The following is a 21,436-nucleotide window of genomic DNA, read 5'->3' as shown; positions in this document are numbered from 1 at the left end:
TCCGTCCCAACCTGCCCCGAGGGGGCCTGGGGGTGACGACGTCTGGAAATGTTTGGCTGTGAGGATCTGTGCTTGGCTGGAAAATGCCCCCCCAAAATCTTAGCCTGGCTTTCACGTGCTCCTTCCGAGGGTCGGATGGGGATGGAGGTGGTAATGGAGGCGGTGATTTAGGGATGATTGGGTTGGTTATGGAGAGGGTGGCGATGGGCAGGGTGCTGATGGAGCGGGATGGAGGCAGTGACGGATCCTGGCCGTCCCGCCGAGCCCCGCAGCGCTCCGGCCGCCGTGGCCGGGCTCCCGCCGCCCTCTCCCGGCCCTTGCCCGCGCTGCAGCCGCCGCCTCCGGCCCTTCCCCGCCGGCTCCGCCTGCCCCGGAGTGGGCTGGGGGATCCCGAGCAGCGCGCCCCGATGCCCTGATGCTCGGGGAACCCCGAGTGGGAGCGGAGCGCGGCAGGTCCCGCACCCCGAGAGGCGCCGGCAGTGCCGAGCCCGAGTTTCTGTGACAGTCAGGACTTGTTCACTTTGAACTCCAAGGCACAGCCTGGGATCCATTTGGGTTCTTGGGGGATGATTCTCTGCCGGTCGCTGTGGAGACTCGCAGCTCTCCTCCCTGTGCCGGCCAGGGACCCGCACAGCGCTGAGTATCCGAGACCCCCCGGTACTCCAGCACCCCAAAATTCCCGGCACTGGGGGTGACTCAGAGCTCCCGCTCACCTCGCTGAGCCGGCCAGCACCCGCCGCTGTGTAATCACATCAAGTCACCGGTCATGGGAGCAGCAGGAAGAGGAGGCCAAGGTCATCCCACATCCAGAAATGCTCCTGGCACACCCCCCCGCCTCCTTTCAGACCTTTTTCTTCTCCCTTTCCCCTGCTGCTGGGCAAGCTCAACACGGGAGTTCATTTTCCCATCTTTCCCACCAAAACTTCTCAGGGGAAACTGAGGCACGGAGTCTGGGCTCCTTGCTGGGGAGATGCTGGGGGACAACAGGGAAAATCTAGAGCTACTCAGAAGGGGAAGTCCTGGAGCTTGTGCAACAACTCGCGACTGGACTGTCCCAAGAGAGACCCAATGGGAAGCAAAAATCCACAAGGGAATTTTGTCAGTGTTTTTGAGGAATCATGGTGATTTTCCAGAGCAGCTGTGGAGGAAGAACAACCTCTGCAAAATGAAAACGTGGCTTTGGAGTCCCAGGAAAGGAAAGCAGAGCTGGGAGCACTGATGCCTTTTTCCAATTACCCTAGCTGCTCTAATAAAGATATTGCTTCTCCCCACGGCCCTTCCTGTTCTAATCTTGCCTTGTGAAAAGGCATCTCTCAGCAAGGCAGGGAGATAAGTGGTGCAGAGTCCTGAGACTTCCCAGCAGCGACCTTGAACAAGCTTCTGTGCTCAGGAGGGAAGATAAACCCAGATGGTTTTATTGCTGGTTTGAATCCATTTTTATAGCCTGAAAGTGAAAGTCTGCAGGTGACAGGGAAAACCCTCGGTGAAGTGAAAACCTCTGACACAAGCAGAAAATTGCAAAATCCTGAGCAGCTGTGCAGGGAAATGGGGGCATCTATAGGTGGGGAGTGGACTACAACCTGTGGCAGAGGTCAGCAACAGCGGGATTTCCGAGATGGGGAGCTGCAAAATTGTTGCCAATGCCGATTGCTAAAATGTACACATGGCTGTGGAGCAGAGCAGGGGGATGAAGAAACTGGAGGAAAGGGACAGTGATAAGGAGAGCAAATCCTTGACTCCGGTATCTACTGGGACGTGGTGAGGACAGCAACACTGCCAAGGTGGTCCTGTAAGCCTGGAAGGCCAACCAAGAACAGAAGTCAGACTGAAGGCTTGTCCCCATTCAGCTTCTTCTGTTCCTCTGCACTGAGACACCCCACGCTTGGCTGTGGCCCAAGGATATGGCTGGAAGGTCAGGAGAGCAGACAGGATTTGCAGCCTGGTCCCCTGCAGCATCCCTCACCCACACAGGACCAGTCCATGTCCTGCCACCGACCCTCCTTGTGGGGCTTGTGTCATCCATCTCATCCACCAACCTCTGCCCGTTCCCTGCCAGATGCTCCAAGAATCCCAGTTCTTTGCCTCCAAAATGTGATCAAAAATGCAACGTTGTGCAGAAACTCCTGAGTTTCCCACACACGTGCACATCCCTGTGTACATACACAATCCATACATTCATCCCGGGATGTTCATATCCTCTGCACCCTCCAATACGTGCCCCCATCTCTCCTCCATTCCCCCTCGCTCTCCCCGGTGCTGCCTGGTCCTCACTGCCGGTACCCGGAGCCGTGACCTGCCGCTGGTTTTGGGCCGATCCAGGAGTTCCCGGTCCCGGGGCCGAGCTCCGGAGCGCTTTTCCAGCTCCTCCCTCTCTCCCGGCCGCGGCCGAGGGGATGGGCGGTGGCGGAGGCGGGCGGGAGCAGCGCTCCGCCCGCGGGGCCGGGCCGGGCCGGGGCGGTGGGAGCCGAGGACAAAGGTGACCGTGCGGGAGCGCTGCCCCGAAGCCCCCTCGCACCATCCGACCCCGCATCCAGCGCTCTCACGGCCACCACGGCCGCGCCCGTGTCGCTGATGCTGGTGACTGCCGCAGACCGGAGGTAGAGTCCAGGTGGGTGGAAAGCCTGGCACGGCGAGGCCACCAGCGATTGGGGGACAAGAGCAGTGGTGGTCTTGTCACAGGGTTCATGGCCACGGCTCTCTGGAGCGGCGGCCAGAGCCATCGCGCCGGCCAAAACCCTCTCTGCGTGTCTTGGGGAGGAGCGGCGCGACACGGAAAACACGGCGCCGGAGGGGAGGTCACCTGTGCCAGGTGACGTGAGGCACCGGGACAAGCCCTACCTGGTGCTCCTCCGTGGGAAAACATTCTGCTGGGGGGGGAGGGGGGAACCTCATCCCCGATGAGCCCTGGGGAGCCACAGCCCACCCGGCATCCGCCAGACTCAGCACCTTGTTTGGGAGCGGGCTTATCCCAACTATCCCGAGGTTGTTTATTCATCAGCTCCATTTCCTGGGCGCCAGGGCTGCTGCCAGCAAGAACAAAAAGCCGATGGTTCGTTTCCATGCAGTTAAGGCGCAGCGCTGAGCACCCTCTGTCCCCGCAGGGCGCGGAGCCATGAAGCTGAACGAGCGGAGCCTGGCCTTCTATGCCACCTGCGACTCCCCGGCCGACAACGCCGGCTTCCTCTACAAGCGCGGGGAGCGGCACACGGCCTATCACCGCCGCTGGTTCGTGCTCAAGGGCAACATGCTCTTCTACTTCGAGGAGAGGGACAGCCGGGAGCCTGTGGGTGTCATCGTGCTGGAGGGATGCAATGTGGAGCTCTGCGATGCAGCCGAGAATTACGCCTTCGCCATCCGCTTTGGCGGCACCAAGTCCCGCACCTACGTGCTGGCTGCGGAGAACCAGGCGGCCATGGAGTCGTGGGTGAAGTCGCTGTCCCGAGCCAGCTTTGACTACATGCGGCTGGTGGTGCGGGAGCTGGAGAAGCAGCTGCAGGAGATGAGCCAGGGGCTGGCCGGAGCGTGTGCGGGCTCCCGGGAGCCTCCCGGCCTCTGGAAGCCGAAGCCGTCGGGGCTGGAGGAGTCCCGGGAGCGGCTGCCGGCTCTGCCCGCCATCCTGCCGAAGGAGAACGGCTGTGCGGTGTGGAACAACGTGCTGGGGGCGGACCGGCTGCCCGACACCTCTGGCTGTGCTAGGCACGATGAGGAGGGGAGCCCGCGGCCTCCGCCGCTGCCGCCCCGCAGGCGGGTGTCGAGCGGCGAGGCAGCGGCCGTGGCACACGGCCCGTCCACCTTCTGCCGGCTCCACGAGCAGTACAGCCGGGAGGTGGCACAGCTGCGGCAGGACTGGCAGCAGAGGCAGCGTGGCCCCCGGCCCTAAGCGGTGGCTGAGCCCTGGGAACCTTCCAGGAGCTGGGGCGAGGTGGAGGTGGTCATCCTTGGTGCTGGCCCTGTCCCCTCCTCACCCTGGGGTGTGCAGAGCTGGCTGTGGTGGTGATTGACACTTGCTGGTGGTGCCAACGAGGGCTCGGCACCAAGGGACACCAGTGCTGCTCTGTGATGGTGAAATGGGCACCACAGGGATGCCCTCCAGCCATGCCCCCATGTGGGTGTGGGGTGCTCCACAATCTACAAACCAGTCACTGGCTGAGGCCTCCTGGAAATCGACCACTGCCTCTGCCACTGCTCTTGCAGTGGGATCACACATTGACAACTTTTGGAGGAGGATTTTTGGTGGTATCTCACCAGCCTGAGTGCCCGTGTGGGTGTTCCACAATGGAGAGCCTGTTGCTGACTTCCCCTCCCAGCCCAGCACAAGGCTGAGGTCGGCTGAGCTCTGCCAGATCCCTCTGCTCCAGCAGGATGTGGTTTGAAATTAAAATATCAGTGAGTGCAGCCCTTCCTTAACAACAGCAGCAGCTCCCCTTGCTCCGGGGCGCTGGTGACACCCAGCCCTGGGCATTCATTACACAGGGAGCAATTGCTGCCTGCAGCCTGGATGGTGAATATGGGGGGGTCAGACCCTGGGGGAATTCAGCAGCTGCAGCCACTGCCTTGCTGGTGGATATTTTGGGACAGCACATCATCCCCATGCCAGCTCACTAAGGGGAAGCATCGCTCATGGTGGCAAGTGGGAACGAGTGTGTCAGCAGCAGAGCGTGAGGAATGATTCATGTGCCAAACCAGAGCAAAGCTGGAGTCTCATGCCTGCATTTCTCTCTTATTTCCACAACAGATACTCAAGCTGCTGCCCCAGCAGCAGGTGGGGTGACCCACACTGGAGCAGGTGGGAGCAGTCAGGGTGCCCTGGCTTAGGGCTGGGTAACTCCAGCTCCCTTTGCTCCCTTGGGACAGGTACAAGACTTTTCTACAATAAAAGTTGTTTTAGAACTTTCCTCCAATTCATGGTTTTTGTTTGTGCCTCTAAGCCCCGGGGGCGGGGGAGGGGGTTCCAGGTGGGAATTAACGCTTTATTTTAGTCCTCCTCCTGTCCCCACCATGTGTCTGGGGATGGTCAGGGGCTGTGTCACCTGAAGGGGACATGGCCAATGCCAGGGCCTTGCAGTGCCCTGGAGCCCCATATCTGCCAGCAGGGATGGGGTGAGATGGGACGGGGTCACCCTGGGAACATCAGGACACCCAGTACCAGGGTGGTCCCATGGAAAAGATGGATCTTAATCAGGACAAAATATCTGTCCCCTTGTCACGGGGACAGTGTTGGTGCTTCACAGGCACCAGAGACTCTGCCCTTGGGAAAGTGGCCAGCACGTGCCTGCCCACACATCTCAGCTGCATAAATGTCTCCAGGTTCTCTTTAACACGAAATCTGGCAGAGATTGGGCAATCACTTCTTGGGGAAACTGAGGCACAAAGCCAGCCAGGGTCGCCTGCTCACAGAGCCCTGCAGAGCCTGGAGCCTGCTCCTGGCCAGGCATGGCATCTCCCTGTGGAATTTGGCATTTGGAGCTGTGCCAAGGGCAGCCAGGGTGCAGCTGCACCCGCAGCACCCAGATGGTTCACACAGCTCCGTCCTTCGCCGCAGGGGAAGATTCTGGTTTCCATGGCAGCTGGCCCAGCTTCTCCAGACGTTCAGATATCCATCAAAAATAAGTCTTTCTCAACATGTTAGCTGACAAACAAGCTTAAACAGATATGCAACATATGGATTTATTAATTCATCAGACACAAACAGCCCTGCCTCGTGTCAGAAGCTGCTGACTCGCCCGGCGATGGTGGGCTCTGAATAAGAGCCGTGCTGGAGCACGGTACCATGGGCAGTGCCAGGCTGGACAGGGCTTTGGGCAACCTGGTCTAGTGGAAGGGGTCCCTACCCATGGTAGGGGGTTGGAATAAGATGATCCTTATGGTTTCTTCTGACCCAAACCATTCCAGGAAACGATGATTTTATGATAAACCAAGCTGAAACTCATGCTGGAGGATGCTGAGCTACCCCAGGGGCAGGAACAAACCTGCAGCAGGGATGAGCACAGGAATTTCACGGGGTAGATCACACCCTGGGCTGGACTAACCCCATTTAAAACCCTCTTTTTTTTATCCACCAGTCACTGGGATAATGACAGCTCTTGCCACCATCCCAAAGCAAAGCTGTGACTTCCGAGGGTGCCAACACCAGGCACCAAGCAAGAGGAGTTCCCATTCCATCACCTGTGGACAAAACACACCCCAAGGCCAGAGTTGTATCCAAATTCTGTATTTAGTGGCTCTTTACAGAACTTGTTCCTTTCAAAATTGTTAAACAAAGTTCATCGATCTCATAGAAACTTTTGAAGTACAGAACATGAGCCTAACAAAAACATGACCGGTGTGTCCCGCTGGCTTTCATACAACAGGATTGCCGTGCTCAGGACTATCCTAAGTGCTTCCTCAAATCCCGTTCCACTAAAGCTCCCTCTAGCACACAACGGAGCAGGCAGTCAGTGGTCACACCTCCACCTTCCACAGCACAGTGGCAGAGCAGCCATGGGCACCCTGGGGCTCGCCAGGGCACGGGAGGAAGGCAAGGAGAGCCGTGCCCTCACTCAGCATTGCTCATCCACTACCACCCGAGTATAAAAATACCTTCTATTCTGATAAAAACGTCTACAGTGGAAAATCAGTCAATGCATTGCCTGGGAGCCTGGCAGGGCGTTGGTGGGCGATGGCTGATGCCCTGTGGGCAGGGGACAGGGCAGAGCAGCCCAGTGTGGGACATAACACGTTGTTTAAAGGCATTTTGTTAGCAAAGGCCGGCTGGAGGTGGTGGGGTCAGGAAGGTGACAGAGACAACACCAGGATGGTGCCACCACTGAGCTCCTGTGTCTGCACAGGATCAGCCCTGGAAAGCCAAAGCTCAGGGGTGCTTTGGCCGAATCAGGGCTGAGCTTGGCCAATTCAGGCAGGAGCCTGATGTGACATCCCAGAGTTCATCTTGGCTTCACTGACATCCACCACCTGGGGACATGGCTGCGGGAAGGGGATGCTCCTTCTGCCCAGGTGCTCTCCCTAAAAAAGTGCTTCAGCCCCAAGAGCTGGCTGTGATGCTGGAGCAGCCCCGAGCAGGGCTTACCCTGCCAGTGTGTGGCTCACGATTTTTGGGTGCTCACCTCAAGCACTGCTGCCCCACGGCCAAAGCTCGGAGCCTCCATCTTTTTCTTCCCCAAATGGAACCGGGATGCCATGGATGTCCATGGTACCATCCTCAAGCATCACACCCAGGCACATTTTCCCATCCCACTCCCAAAATCCTAAGCTCAGGTTGCTTTCTTTGCTTTTGCCTTATTTTTTCTCTTTCCTTGGGAGCTGGCAGGAGCCGGATGGGAGCTGCCACCGGCCGCAGGAAGCGCGAGGGACGGCGTTGGGACCATGCTACATCTTGTTCCAGAAGGCTATTGCAGACATTTCTACAACATATACAACCGCACGGGACATTCTGTGTTACAAAGGCTTCCAAAAACATAAACCACCAGAACTAAATACATACTCGATGGCGTCGGGGGCTTTAGAGTCTTCAGGGACTAGGACGCAGTCTCTGGCTGGGGCAGAAGCGATGCAGTGTCTTACAGACAGGGGTGGAAACTGCAAAAGTTTCTTAAATTTGGTCAGTCTCATAGTGCTTCTTGATGGCTTTGCTCAAAAAGTCTTTTCTGTGGGTTGGTTTGTTTTTGTTTGGTTTTTTCGTTTATTTGTTTTTAATCTCATCCAGTGGCAAACTACAAGACTTCAGTGTACATTTAATGACACAACTGCTACATCATCTTGATTTTATAGCTATCTTTAATATCAAAGCAGCTTAAGCTGTTAATAAATTCCAAAGTATCCTTTTATTAAAATATCTAAAAGAGGTCTATAAATATTTTTTTGTTTTTTTGTTTTTCTTTTCTAAAATTGTTCCCAGTTTTTCACATTTAAAACAAAGCCAGAGGGGTGGGGCGGCTCCATAGAGGGCGGTCCCCTCTTTTCCACGGGCATTCCTCTTCCGTGGCGCCGGCCACTCGTCACCTCTCGGTGCACACTGCATTTATCAAAATATATATATATGTATGTGTGGGGGTGTATATATATATTTAGGGCGGTGGGGGGCTCAGAACTCCCACTCGAGGGCCTCCTCACGGTTGGCAGCCCGCTCCAGGCGGTGGATGATGTTGTTGAGGTTGGCCATCTTCTCGTGGCGCCGCTGGACGCTGGTGCTGAGCCGGGGGCCGGGAGCCGGTGGAAGCGCCGGCGACACCGGCCCGGCAGAGGATGGTCCTGGTGAGGCTGAGCCGGTGAGGCCGGGCGAGGAAGCTGCCGAGGGTGATGTTGGGGAGACCACCAAGCTGCAACGGGACGAGCCCGCGGAGGACTGGGAGCTGTCGGGATGCGGCGGTGGTGGCGGGGGAGGTCCCCCAGCCGTGGCACCGGCGCGGCCTCCCCGCCGCGGGAGGCTGCCGGCGCTGGGGGCGGCGGCGTGGGGGGCTGCCCCCCGCTCCTCCTGGGGAGGTCCGGTCCCTTCGGCCGCTCCGGCCGGGCTGCGCGAGTCCCGCCGGCGGCTCCAGCCGCCAGGATCCCCCTGCTCCTCCTTCACCTTCACGGGCACAGCGGCGCAGGGGGGCTCGCCCCCCACCAACACGGGTTTGTGATCCTCGGTGTCCGAGTCGGGGCTGTGGGGGGCCCGGCGCCCGGGGATGGCTGTCCCGCCGCTCTGCTCCGGGTCCGTGTCGTTGTCCTGTGCGCCCTCCACCAGCATCTCTCGGCGCATCCGTGACCTGCGGGGCACAACCACGGATGGGTGGCAATAGCCACCCGCTGCCCCGTGCCGTGGCCATCACACGTCTCCAGGCAGTGGACAAATTGTCCGCTACAATAGCACCTAGGGATGGAAGCTGTGCTGCCCCGGGGATGGATCCCGTGCTCCAGCAGCCTCCATAAGGCATTCCCCCCACTCTGCAGAGCTCTCGCTCTGGGGTCAGCAAGTGGGTGTGAGCATGGAAACCTCTTTATATGCTCCACATGACTTGGTCAAGGTAGCCAACACCACGCACCAGCCTAGGGTGCACCTGGGGACCTCCTGTGGGTCTGCACCTCCCATCTAGGGAAGAGTGATGGGGAAGGCTGGAAAGGGAACAGTGACACCTCCTCCATGGCACTGCACCATCAGACCCCCAAAGCCCGGGAGCGCCCGTACCTGTAGTTGTGGAACCAATTGATGACAGTGTTGGTCTTGAGGTTGAGCTGGAAGGAGAGCAGCTCGATGGTCTGCTGGGAGGGGTATGGCTCCAGCTGGTAGGCTTTCTTCAGGGCTTCCTTCTCCTCTGGCGCCAGCACCACCCGTGGCTTTTTGATCTGGAGCAGGCTGAGGTCCTGCGGCGGCGCGCTGGGGCTGGCGCACTCGGAGCGGGCGCTGGGGGACTCGCTGTCCGAGCCGGCGCTCATCAGCCCGTACCGGCGCTTCAGGTAGGCTGCAGGAGAGGACACCCAGCTGGCACCACTCACCCCCCAGCCCGGGACACCCCCTTGACCAGCACCCCTCACCCAGCGGGGCCGTGTCACCCCGTCCCTCACCCTTCTTCTCCAGCTTCTTCATGTCGCGCAGCTTCTCCACGTTGTGGGGGTCGTTGAGCCAGAGCTGCATGCGGACGAAGGGCTCCCTCCCCTTCAGGCTCAGCTTGTGCCACGGCTTGGGCCTGGAGAGGAGATCGGACACCGAGCCCTGCGTCAGGCCCAGGATGCTCTCCCCAAACAGCCGCTGGCCTGGCGGAGGAGAAGCAGAGGTGGTTAGAGGAGGTGGAGCAGTGGGATGGGTGCTGCAGTCCCCCTGCAGAGCAGGTGCACCCCATTTCCCAGCCAGCATCCTCCTGGAATTCCCATGAGCACCCACAGAAAAACATCTGGGAGGGGGTTGCATCTACAGGAATTGGGGTGCTGGATCCCTGCAGTCTCACCAGCAGTTCCCAAAAACCTGGGCAAAGAGAGGGTGCACACCTAAATTGTTGTCTGTCAAGACCTCCTTGACCTTCTTGGTGATGGAGTAGGTGTCCAGCTCGGGGGACATGGCGACGATCTCCTGGATGCCCATGGGCCCCTGGCTGTTGGGATACGTCTTCCCACCCAGTGCAGGCGTCGAGCGGCTCTCGGGCTGCTGGTTTTCCTTGCTGCTCTCCAAGGCCAGGGTGAGAGGCTCCTGGCAGCCCTTCTCGTGCTCAGCAGGGCTGGGGGGCGGCGAGGGGGACGGCTGGGGTTCCACTGGGCTGGCTGTGTGACACACAGAGGGGTCAGCGGGAGGGGACAGTGCAGGGACCCGGCAGGAGCAGCAGGGGCATTTGGGGGATGCCTGTGGCTTTGCCCTCTGGAGAAGACGGCTATCAGCTGAGCTTCTCCAGTGGCTACAGCGAAGCAGGAGGTGGTGTAATAATTAAAGATAAAAAAATGCCACCAATATAATACAAAAAAATTCAGTTACTGCTGTATGTCAGGCACAAAGCCCAAGATTTTTTATGTGGCTTTCCTTTTATCTTTGCTTAAAATGAAGGGGAATGGGGATGAAAGGGCTTCCCAGGATCTGGGTGTTGGTGTTGGAGTTGGAAGGGACAGCTCTTCCCAGTGCTGGCGTGGGAGCAGGACAAACTCACTGGAATGCAGGGGATGGACACAGAAGTGGTGGGGACACTGATGGTACATGGGGACAGTGATGTCACTTACCCTGGGAGGGTGTGGGCTGCTGGTTGATCCCTTGGCCCAGCTGGTCTGTCAGCCAGAGCTGCATGCGGATGAAAGGCTCCCGACCCTTCTGTGTCAGCTTGCTCCACGGTTTGGGCCGTGACAGCATGTCACTCACACTGCCCTGGGACAGTCCCAGCACCTGGGCACCACGCAGGGGTCACCCACTGAAGGTGGGGTGCACTCCCCCGGGGCTGGGAAGATGCCTGCCCTCCACCCCCGTGTCAGGGGAGGGGGAGCAGGATGCCACCCACTGCCACCCACTGCCCCACAGAATGTCTGGACCCTCTGTCCCCTGCCATGGGTGCTGATTGTGGGTCCCCCTGGGATACCCAGTGGGGTGGGAGGCTGGTGCCCAAAGGGCTCTGCTCAGGGGACTGGGCATTCTTGGTGGGAAGTGCCACCCACAAATTAGCGGCCACTGGGAGACTGGGGTTGGGTCAGACCCTGAGGACTCAGAATCCTCCGAGGGGAAACAGACCAGGGAAAAGGAAGGAGCTGGTGAAGGCCACCAATAAACCCCAGGCTCTGAGTCATGAAGCAGAGGAGACACCAGACCCTCCTTCTCCAGGCTGGTACCTTCTCTCCGAAGATCCTCTGGCAGATGCCGTTCTTGGCCAACTTCTCCTTGACCTGCCGGGTCAGCTCCAGCGTGTCCACCTCCCTGTACATGTACATCTCGTACTGCTCTGGCGTCAGCGGTGGCACCGTTGGCTTCAGGGTCCGTGGCACGTACGTGGGGTAGTAGGACAGACGCCCACCGGCCGCCGGCTCCGCGCCCGCTCCCTCCGCCTTCATCTCCGACAGCCGCTGGGGCTCCTCGTCCGCCGCCTGCAGCTCGTCCTCGTTGGTGCCGCCCTCGCCGGGCTCGCCCCGCGGCCAGCCCCGGCCATTGGCCATGCTGGAGTAGCTCGAGGAGGAGGAGGACAGCGAAGGCGACACGGAGGTGTAGGGCCGGCTCAGCAGGCTCCGCTCCGACGCCCAGTGCTGGTCGAAGTAGGAGCCGGCATCGCCGATCTCCGACTTCACCTTCCGGATGATGCTCTGGACGAAGGCGGCGGGGGAGAGCACGGCCAGGGGCGTCTGTGGCGGGCCGGGGCTGGCCCCGCTGCCCTCCTCCTGCTTGACGTAGGCAGGGGCGATGTTCTGGCTGACGGTGGCCAGCGTGGAGCGCTCGGCGGGTGCCACATCCCCCCCGCGCCCGCTGGCCCCCGACTCCATGTCCAGCAGCGCCTGCTGCTGCGCCTGCATCTCCCGCCGCGCCTGCTCCAGGATGCTCTTGATGGCATCCTCCGAGCTGCTGCCGCCCGCCCCGTTGGCCACTGCCTGCGATGCCGACGGCGTTTTGGGCTCCCCTGCAGAGAAAAGGGGTGAGGGCAGCCCCGAGGAGCAGCACGTGTCGTTTACTGCGTGGCCGCAAATCAAAGTGTGGGAGAAAAGTGGTTTATCCCCATCTGGTTTGGACCAGCAGCACCCACAAAGCAAAAGCTTCAGCAGCCCATCTCAAAGCCAACTTCTTTTTTGATGATTGCAAAATAAATCCCATTACCAACAATGCGATAGACAAACATGTTTGTTTTCCCTGCCTGTTTTTCCACCGTTCCCATCTAATTTAATTCTCCAGGATTCTGCTTTCTCAGCAGACTACCTGTTTTAATGTATTTCATTTCTTGTAATTGACTGCGAGAGCAGCTGCTTTAATGATTCCTCGTGCCAGATGGATCCTGAATACTCATTTAATCATCTGGTTTGGGGCAGGCGGGAGGAAAAGAGTGCATCCAAAGTTTCTGAAAGCCCAGATCTGAACTCTGCATAGGGACTCTTCCATCCCACACATGTTGGTATTTCTTTCCAACATGCCCTAAAATTCTCCATGTCAGTGGGTGAAACACCCCCCCCCCCCCCCCCCCCCCCAAAAAAAGCTCATTTTTGGGATGGCACCTACAGCCACAGCAGCCACAGCACCCAGCCACTGGCACCCCTTCGGGTGCTGCTGCCATGGGGCAGAGCAGGGACTTGGCCACCCCTGGAGCCACCCCCATGGCAGCACCCACCTCCTTTCTGCGACTCAATCTCCTTTTTTGCCTGCTCCAGGATGCTTTTGATGGCGTCGTCGGAGCCGGTCTCCGGTGTCCTGATCCGCGGCGTGATGCTACCTGATCAAAGAGGCAGGATAACAGCTTTGCCACCAGCACTGGTTTTACAAGCTCCACTTGTATGTCAGGAAGTGTTTACTGCTCCTCATGTTCGGTTATTTTTAGGGATGCTGGTTTGAAGACAAATGTCACTCCTGATTAGTCGCTACCAGAGCACAGGGAGCCCTGGTAGCCCTGGCTGCCAGCTCCTGCCTCTGGCACAGCATCTCCCACCACTCTGCTCATCCCAACCAAGGGCACCCTCTCCCCACCGAGAGCAGAGACACAAGCACAGGGACCATGTCCCCGTCCCTGGCACTGTGCCCTCCTGGCCGTGCAGAAGTGTTAATGATGGATCAATCAGATCCAGGGGATAAATCAGAGCCCTTCAGGCTGAAACCAGCAGGTGTGTGGATTGTGGGTGTGCACTGTCCAGTCCTGGTGCCACCACAGGGACTCGAGTGACCAGCTGCCACTGCTGAGATGTCACCAGCAGCCACTGTCCCCAGAGATGGGAGTCACCATCCCATGGTGGTGCCAACACCGCACCAAGGTTCTGCAGCTCTAAAACTTCATTATTTTAATGAAATATTCCTGAGCACATTGATTCATACAGCACAGAACAGCCTAATGAATAATTAAATGGCACTTGTCAGAATAAATGAGTAAAGCACGTCCGGGGATGCAGCTTCCACAGCCATGGGTTGCTGTTAATTGCTGCCGTTTGCCAGGGCTCATCCCACCCTGCAGCCAGCTCCATCCCATGAGGGAAAATCACGGAGTGCCACTGGTGGGACCAGTGTCACAGTCTGGTGAGCCCTGCTGCCACGGCATGGGGCACCCCAGGGTGCTGCCTGGGTGAACTGGGGTGCACTTGGGAGGGGATTCTGCAGCATTCCAGGACGGGACCCGCTGGCCAGGGCCACCCCAACCACTCACCTCTCTGGCGCACCTGGATAGTCCTCAGGGCCAGCACGTTCTGCTCGTCGGAGAGGAACTGCTTCATCTTGATGAACGGCTCCTTGCCCTTCACTGTCAGCTTGTGCCAGGGCTTGGGCCGTGCCAGGATCTCGCTGACAGAGCCCTGTGACAGCCCCAGCACGTAGTGCCCGAAGACCCTCTGCCCGATGTTGTGCTTCAGCAGCTGCTCCTTCACCTGGAAGGCGATTTCGGCCGTGTCCAGCTGCTCCTCCTCGGCGGAGCTGCCAGCGCTGCCCTCCGAGGGCTCGCCAGGGGGGCTGGTGGCCGTGGTGGCCGGCACGGGGATGGGGTGCACGGTGCTGCTTTTGGCCCCGAAGAAGGAGGAGGAGAAGGGAGGTCCCCCGCTGCTGCTCTCGCTCTTGTAGCTGGGCAGGGGGAGGTGGGGGGCTTTGGGATCCCCTGAAAGCCGCTCGCCCCCCGGGAAGGGGGACAGAGAAAAAGTCCGGGGACCATCGGGGGCCATGCCGGGGCCAGGCAGTGGCGGGAGGGGAGTGGGGGAGGCGGGGTCGTCAGCAGGGGCGTGGTGGGGGGATGGGTACGGCTGCTCCATGCCCAGTGAATCCTTCCCCGACTCGTCTTCGGAGTGATCCTCCTCTAGAGATGAAGCAGAGAGAGGGAGACACACACTAGAGCCCCCCTGGCCACAGCTCTAGCACAGCCCTGCAGCCAAACAGCTCCTGCCTCAGTTTCCCCAGGTGACATCCCACTCTCTGTCCTTCCCCCACCCCACCACAGCCAGGGCAGGATCTGTCCCTGCCACCCACATTCCCGTGGGTATTCCCAACGGGATGCCACAGAATCCAGGATCCCTACCAGTGCTGGCCAGCAGGCTGGGCTTCTCCAGCAGGTACTTCTGGGAGGGGTAGAAAGCCTCCTTCCCCAGCAGCAGGGCCTCCTCTGCCTTCGAGATGCTCTGCAAGGAGCCAAGCCGAGATGGGGACAGGCAGCGGAGGCACCGTCGGCAGGGCTGGCACAGCCCGGCCAGCGCCTCGGGACGTGCCACAGCACTTGCCTGGGGGAGGCTGCAGCCAGCAGAGGCCACCTTCATCGCCTTCAGGATGCTGGGAGGGAGACAAGGGGGTGACACGGTGGCTGTGGCCGCGTGTCACGGCTCCCACAGGTGCCAGGATACCGGCAGGGCAGCCATGGGTGCCGCTCAAGCCATACCTGAGCTCTGTTTTGATCTCCTCGTAGTCTGCCTGCGCCTGCAGCTTCTCCTCCAGCTTCTGTGGAGAAGAGGAGGGGAGTCCTTGCAGCCAGATCCTGCTGGACTCCCAGCACGGCCGGATCTGTGTCCCCCAGCCCCAGCACGCCCCCAGCCCCCGCGAGCGCACCTCGATGGCCTCGTTCTTGGCGGCCAGCTGTCCCTCCAGCTCGGCAATCTGGTTGGCAGAGGACTCCTCCAGCTCCTGCAGAGAGCTCTGGAGGTGCTGGACGTCCTTCAGGAGCCGCAGGATCTCCCGGTCCTTGGCAGCCAGAGCTGCCTCCAACCTCGACCCTGAGCACATGGAATAGTTCACTTTGTCCTGCTGGGAGAGGGGACACTGTCAGCTCCCGGCCACCCAACACGGGGACAAGGGCCACCCTTCCCACTGGACATGTCCCCATAGCAAGCAGGCGAGTCCAGGGCTCAGCCTGGTGCATTGGGGACCCTGGTGACAGAGCCCGGGAGGGACAGACCTTCCTTCTGCCCTTAAAGATCTCCCAGGTGCATCTTGGTGCTGTGGGGTTCCATGTCCCCTTCTCCATGGGAGTCTGAAGGGAACAGCCAGCACCACCACCTCAGGCTGGAAACACTCCTTGGGAATTTTGGGCTGGGAATTTTGGAGCAACCCAACATGGTGGGTGCACCCAAACACAAAAAAGGTGCTCCTGCATCAGTGGGGTGCTCCCAAGTGCAATGGGATGCTCCTGGCTGTGACGGATGCTGCCAGCTGCAGTGGGGTGCTCCTGGCCCCAGGGCTGTTCCTTGCCCCCAGGGGTGCTCCTGGCCCCGAAGGATGCTGGTGGCCCCAAAGGATGCCCTCACCCCCGTGCTGCCCGTCGGGGAGCAGCAGGCCAGGCGCAGGGAGCTGTTGACAGCTGCCAGCTGCTCTCGCAGACTCTCCACTTCCCTCTGCGCCGCCTCCGCCCGCTGCAAGAGAACAGAACAGCAATCGGACCAGGCACTGCAGCTCATCCCACCCCACACACAGTCCAGGATCTGCCCCAGGCTGTGCCTCTCCTCAGCATCCCATTCCAGCCTCCAGCATTATAAGCCCAGCCCAGGTATTTAAGATCCCCCACATATTTAAAGTCCCCATGTCCTGAAACGGTTCCTGATCCCAATCCTTGGGCACTGGCTGCAGACCATCTCCAGGATACCTTTTTTTTTTCCCCAAAAAGGATGGTTTTATTTATACAGTAAAGACCTCTTTTATTATCCACATGCATTTATTTGTACCCACATTTTCAGAATTAAATAAAACTAATTAAGAGGAATGGACAGGACCAAGAAGGATTACACTGGAATCTAACACAGGAACAGTGTGGGTTGTGCCCTAAAACACCCGTGAGAGGCCGGAGGTGACAAGTGCCAGCTCCCAGCAGCCAAATGGAGCCTGGCAGAATTCCAAACACACCCTTGACCCCACACATGGGCAGGAGGTCCCACTGAGGGGAGGAAACCTGAGCTCTCCTTTGCGCCCAATCCTGGTGCCTATCAAGCCCTTATCAGTTTTGGGGACAGACATCCAGGCCACACAGATACTCGGGGTGCACGCAGCACCCCGGGCTCTGCAGGGCCAACCTCACCAGCTCCTGGCTCACCTGGTTGGCTTTTTCAAGGTTGGTCATGATCATGGCGACTTCGTCTGCCCTGTGACAGAAAACAAGAGGTGTGGAGGCACAGACACAGCCCAGAACACGGGCAGGAGGCTTAAGGACAAAGACCCCACTGGTGGAAATTATACAACTCTCAAAAACTTTTTGTAACTTTAGTCAGAGAGGCTTGTTCGCCTTTGCCCAGGGGGAGGGGAATTGAAGTTCCTCTTCAAAAGACTCTATTCACAGGGGAAGAGTTGGGAGTAGCCAGGAGATAAACAGGAGATAAGCAAACATTAACAAACATTTCCCCCTGGTGGGTCGGAGACACCTGGTCTGGGAAAAGATCAGTAAGACAACCAAAGGATGATGACCTAATTAGCATCGAAGGCGAAGTGATTAACAGGAGATCGAATACTAAGAATTGTGTTAGCTGAAACCAATGAACGTGAATTTCTGTGAGGCTTTTATATATAAACATGTGAAAGGTCTGGTGAAGAACCACGTGTGATTGAATGATTTTTCTCTGCACAACCCAGGCATGCGTGGATGAAATAATTTCTGTTCCACATCCTGGCCAGAATAAAATAATGCCTTGCTTCTCCAACACTTAAAAGATGTTGTTGGAGAATTTCTGGTTTTCCCACAGTTTTGGTGACACCAAGACTTCAGCATGTTCCTGCAGTGGCTTGAAGGATCTCAGCTCCTCAAGCAGCACCACAGAGATGTCCCAGTGCTGCCAAAAGCGGCTCAGCTCAGCTGTGAGCACAGCCCAGCCCTGCTGGGAACTTACTTGGATGCTGCTTCCTCGTCGTATTTACAGCGCAGCTCCAGCAGCTCCGTCTGGGTGGCCTTCAGCGCTGGCAAGATGAAGAGGAGGGTGAGCTGTGGGGCGGGGGCTTGGCCCTCCAGGGTCAGCAGCCCCTGTCCCAGCCCCACTACCTGCGTGGAGCACTTTGATCTTCTCCTCTGCCTCCCCCAGCCGAGCGGCCAAGGTGACCTGAGCTTCCTGCAGGCCCCTGTGAGAGACGGGCACCAGGGATGTACCAGGGGCCGTGCCAACCCCACAGCCCCCCAAAATCACACAGAGACCCCTCATAGCGTCCCCTCTTCTGCCCATCACTCACTGGAGTCAGGAAAGACCCTTCAGTGGATACCAGGCCATGTTGCCCCCCAGTGTTAAGGAGTTTATTGCCTCAAGTGTAAAAAAATCCATTTTAGGTTGAAAACAGTCCCTGACCCCTGAGGCTGAAACCCTTTTGAGGGGGGTATGGCAGCCCACCCCCACTTGTAATTAACTGGAGGAGGGGGAAGCAATCAGGGAAAAGTTATTCTGCATTATTTATAGCCTGCACTTGCCAGGAACTTACTCGCAGAGATCTGCAATTTAGGGTTTAAAGATTCTTCATTTGTTTCCCGGTGCAGCGTGTTAAGGAATAACAATGAAGGCACCGAGAAGGCCGGGAGCCTCCAAATTAAAAGGTCATCTAATGAGGTTCATCAGCGCCCTGGATTCAATCCATTAGTCCGAGCCAAGCCACGTGCCAGGCACATCGGACAAAGGGACAACAGGAAGGACCTGTCCCGGCTGTGCCTGTGCCTGCCGCTTCCCCAAAACCACCTGGGACCGGGGATGGACAGACAGACGGACACTGGGAGAGTCTGAGACGGCGTCAGCTTTCTGAGCAGGGTGTGATTGCCTCCAACCAGACAGCCAAGGGAAGGAGAACGGGGATGAACAGACAGGAGCGGGGACAGAGCCACGCGTCCTCACAGCGCCCCAAACCCACCCCAATTGGCGGCACTCACGTACTTCTGCTTGTCTGCCTCATTTCTGTGCAGCGAGGTGTCCGCGCTCGGCGCTTTGCCGTCGAGGCCGGGGTGCGGGGGCTCTGCTGCCGGCGATGTCCCCTCCCTGCGCTCTGCGGGGGGACACAGTCACACGGCTGCGGAGGCGACAGCAGCGGTGGCCAGGGGACAGCTCCTGGCCCGGGGACACACCCTGCATTCCAGGGATGCTCACAGGGAGCCCCGCCGGGCACGGCCGCCACTTTTCCCCAGCGGGGCGGTACCTTTGGTGCTGCCGAGCTCCGTGTGCTTCTTCCAGGGCCGGCTGAGATCCTTCAGCGGCGGCGGCGGCGGCTCGGGCTCGAGGCGCTGGAGCTGCTGCAGCCGATCCTCCAGGCTCCGGGCAGCCTCCAGTACAGGAGCGGGGTCTGCGGGATGTGGGGTGGGCTGTGAGCAGCAGGGATGGCCCTACACGGGCCCTCTGCCACCTGCCCGTGCCGTGGGGACACCCCGGGTCCTGCCTTTCCCAAAGCTAGGGGGACACGCCAGGTCCTGCCTTTCTAGGAGCCCTGTGGATATCCTGAGTCCTGCCATTCCAGGAGCCATGGGAACATGCCAAGTCCTGCCATTCCAGGAGCTGTGGGGACACTCCCAAGTCCTGCCTTTCTAGGAGTTGTGGGGATATCCTGAATTGTGCCATTCCAGGTGCCTTGAGGACACCTGCCATTCCAGGAGCTGTGGGGACACCCCTAAGTCCTGCCATTCCAGGAGCCATGGGGATATCCTGAGTCCTGCAATTCCGGGTGCCATGGAGACACCCCCAAGTCCTGCTTTTCTAACAGCCGTGGGGACATCCTGAATCCTGCCATTCCAGGAGCCGTGGGCATTATCCTGAACCCTGCCACTCCAGCTGCCATGGGAATATCCCTGGCATCCCGCCTCTCACTGCCAGCCCCCAGGCACGGAGGGACAGGCAGGGGGCACGGGGGGCATCACCTCCTGGCACGAGCCGGTGGCACCCACGGCACCGGTGGCTCCGGCAGGGCTGGTTTGGGCACAGACAATGGAGGTTTGTGCCGAGGTAAGCAGGTGCATCCGGAGCCGTCCGTCTTCCCTCTGTCAGCATTACACCATCATTAGCTAGTGTCTGCTCAGCGGGGTGTGCCATTATGTCTCCCAGGGCTGATGTAATTATACATTGACATAATTAACCCAGCAAGCCCATTAAGCAGGCCAGCTAAAAATTCATCTATAATTATTTGTTGTGTGCATGCTAATGAGTCCATCTGCACTGCCATTGTACAACATGAACAAATTAATTTACAAGTCTGGATTTTTTAATAAGTTCAAGAAAATGCCTCCTATCGAGCCAGGTTAATATAGGTTTGGGGTTGTTTGGTTGGTTTGTTTTTTTTTTTTGTTTTTTTTTTTTTTTTTTTTGAGGTTTTTTTCGTGGAAAAGAAGAGGAAAGAAAATAGATTTGAATTCTCCAGAGTCAAAAAGTTAGATAAACAGGGAAGTGGGATGGAGTTGAGCATGCTACCATACAGCACGGATGTGTGGCAGGCATCCAAGGATAAAAGATAATAATGGTGATAGAAAAAAATTCCAACAACTGGCTGCCTCCACTCAGAACGGGACACAGAGCAGCTCTGCTGCTCAGCAAGTCCCTGGCTGAGATGGAAGTGGTGTGGGATGAAGGAGGCCATGCCATGGGATTTGAGGGTCAAACACAGCACTAGATGACTTTGGGGAGAGCCTGCCCAAAAGATGCAAGATTTGATCCATGCCCACACGGATGCTCCTTGCAAACAAGAAATGCCAAGACATGTGCTCCTCCAAATGGGATTTGGGGGTCTGCCTGCCCCACTGCTGCCCTGCCACCCCACAGCATCACACCCTACAGCAGCCACCACGCAGCTTCCCCCCAGGATTAGTGACTGCCAGGCCAAAAGCTCCTGGAGTGTCCTCCTCCACAGGGAACCTTATCCCTCCCTTCTGCTGGACATCACAAAGATCCCATGAATGGATGGAACAAGAAGTTTGTGCCAGGATTCTGGCCATGAGAATCCAGAGGCAGATGCTCAATGCTGCTGCTGGCTTTGGCACTGAAACAGGCTCCAGCTGGGACCCTCCTGGGATGCTCATGGCATCCTTCAGCTCCTGGCATGTCCCAGCTCAGCATCCCACAGGCTGATTCCCCACCCAAAGGTGAGGGATGGCAGCGATGCAGCACAGCCCCAACCAGCCATTAATAACCCCTGTAAGTACATGAGTGGAGATAAGGATATGGATAATTAAACCCTGCACTCTGGGGGCTGCCAGGGTCCCCTCTGCTCTCCCCAGCCCTGGGGGTGTTGGCAGGAGGCTCCATGCCAGCCTGTGAGCTGCCTCCATGGAGATAAACACTGGGACAGGCCCTGCTCATCCACACTGGCAACTCCTCCTGCCTCCAGGATGAGAAATAACATGGGAAAAAAATGGGTCTGAGTGATAAAGCACCAGGGATTTTCCTCAGATCAGCATTTTCCTCCCCCTGAGCTGCAGCCCTGCTGGTGAGATACAGCTGGGGTGGTGCCCCCATGTGCTGTTCCCTGTTTGGAGCTGCCAGCCTGGCATGAAATGGTGGGAGCAGAGCTTTGGGAAGGGAAGAGCAAACCTTTGCAACAGCCAGAGCAGCACAGATGCCAAATTCCCAGCTGGAATAACTACACTGAGGTAATGCCCCACTGCTCATCCACTGGGAAATGCCACCCCTGGCTGTGGGGATGGCTCGGCCACCACATGTGACATATTGGGGTGCAGTCCCTGGCTCCATGGATCACTGGGGCAGGTTAGACCTGACACTGGCCAGCAGCACAGGTGGGTGACAGGTGACATGAGGGACACGTGTGCCTAAACAGGAGCTGAGGGCACTGCACGCTCTGGGTGCAGCATCCCCCACCAATGGCACAGTGAAACTCTGTCCCTGTCCTGGCACGCTGATCTGTCACTCCATACCCTCACCCACTGTAGATACAGTTTATACGTATTAA

At 58.2% G+C, this 21,436-nt stretch overlaps 2 protein-coding genes across 12 annotated transcripts in view; one reads left to right on the top strand and one right to left on the bottom strand.

Annotated features, from left to right (window-relative positions):
* The first annotated feature begins 1,616 nt into the window (after window positions 1-1,616).
* PHETA1 (PH domain containing endocytic trafficking adaptor 1) lies at window positions 1,617-4,901 on the top strand. Of its 2 annotated transcripts, none has more exons than XM_088176189.1 (2): window positions 1,617-2,608; window positions 3,019-4,901. In XM_088176189.1, the coding sequence occupies exon 2, from the start codon at window positions 3,113-3,115 to the stop codon at window positions 3,878-3,880; it is 768 nt and encodes a 255-aa protein (XP_088032315.1). In that variant the 5' UTR covers window positions 1,617-2,608; window positions 3,019-3,112; the 3' UTR covers window positions 3,881-4,901. The 2 variants fall into 2 exon arrangements, with proteins under 2 accessions (XP_088032315.1, XP_014730336.1); XM_014874850.2 differs by having other exon boundaries at window positions 1,619-2,608; window positions 3,102-4,901.
* A 1,294-nt stretch (window positions 4,902-6,195) lies between these two features.
* The window catches only part of CUX2 (cut like homeobox 2), a 62,873-nt gene continuing 47,632 nt past the window's right edge, over window positions 6,196-21,436 (bottom strand). For 7 of the 10 annotated variants that reach the window (XM_088176005.1, XM_088176002.1, XM_088176009.1 and 4 more), the window contains 17 exons: window positions 18,686-18,829; window positions 18,427-18,535; window positions 17,556-17,632; window positions 17,407-17,473; window positions 16,620-16,668; window positions 15,841-15,945; window positions 15,146-15,337; window positions 14,979-15,037; window positions 14,625-14,872; window positions 13,770-14,405; window positions 12,750-12,851; window positions 11,275-12,050; window positions 10,678-10,837; window positions 9,961-10,230; window positions 9,541-9,729; window positions 9,164-9,437; window positions 6,196-8,744 (listed from right to left, as the gene is read on the bottom strand). In XM_088176005.1, the coding sequence (XP_088032131.1) occupies window positions 8,081-8,744; window positions 9,164-9,437; window positions 9,541-9,729; window positions 9,961-10,230; window positions 10,678-10,837; window positions 11,275-12,050; window positions 12,750-12,851; window positions 13,770-14,405; window positions 14,625-14,872; window positions 14,979-15,037; window positions 15,146-15,337; window positions 15,841-15,945; window positions 16,620-16,668; window positions 17,407-17,473; window positions 17,556-17,632; window positions 18,427-18,535; window positions 18,686-18,829 (4,121 nt within the window). In that variant the 3' untranslated portion in view covers window positions 6,196-8,080. Of the gene's footprint in view, window positions 8,745-9,163; window positions 9,438-9,540; window positions 9,730-9,960; window positions 10,231-10,677; window positions 10,838-11,274; window positions 12,051-12,749; window positions 12,852-13,769; window positions 14,406-14,624; window positions 14,873-14,978; window positions 15,038-15,145; window positions 15,341-15,840; window positions 15,946-16,619; window positions 16,669-17,406; window positions 17,474-17,555; window positions 17,633-18,426; window positions 18,536-18,685; window positions 18,830-21,436 lie in introns of all 10 variants that reach the window. The other 3 variants (XM_088176011.1, XM_088176010.1, XM_014875027.2) reach the window with 2 other exon arrangements.

Source organism: Sturnus vulgaris, chromosome 19 (assembly GCF_052056855.1).
Source record: "Sturnus vulgaris isolate bStuVul1 chromosome 19, bStuVul1.hap1, whole genome shotgun sequence".
Classification (NCBI taxonomy): Eukaryota; Metazoa; Chordata; class Aves; order Passeriformes; family Sturnidae; genus Sturnus; species Sturnus vulgaris.
This window is presented reverse-complemented; position numbering and strand designations above follow the sequence as displayed.

What these genes read in the sequence shown, in the direction of transcription:
- PHETA1 (XM_088176189.1), top strand. Translation starts at nt 3,113, where the DNA reads ATGAAGCTGAACGAGCGGAGCCTGGCCTTCTATGCCACCTGCGACTCC.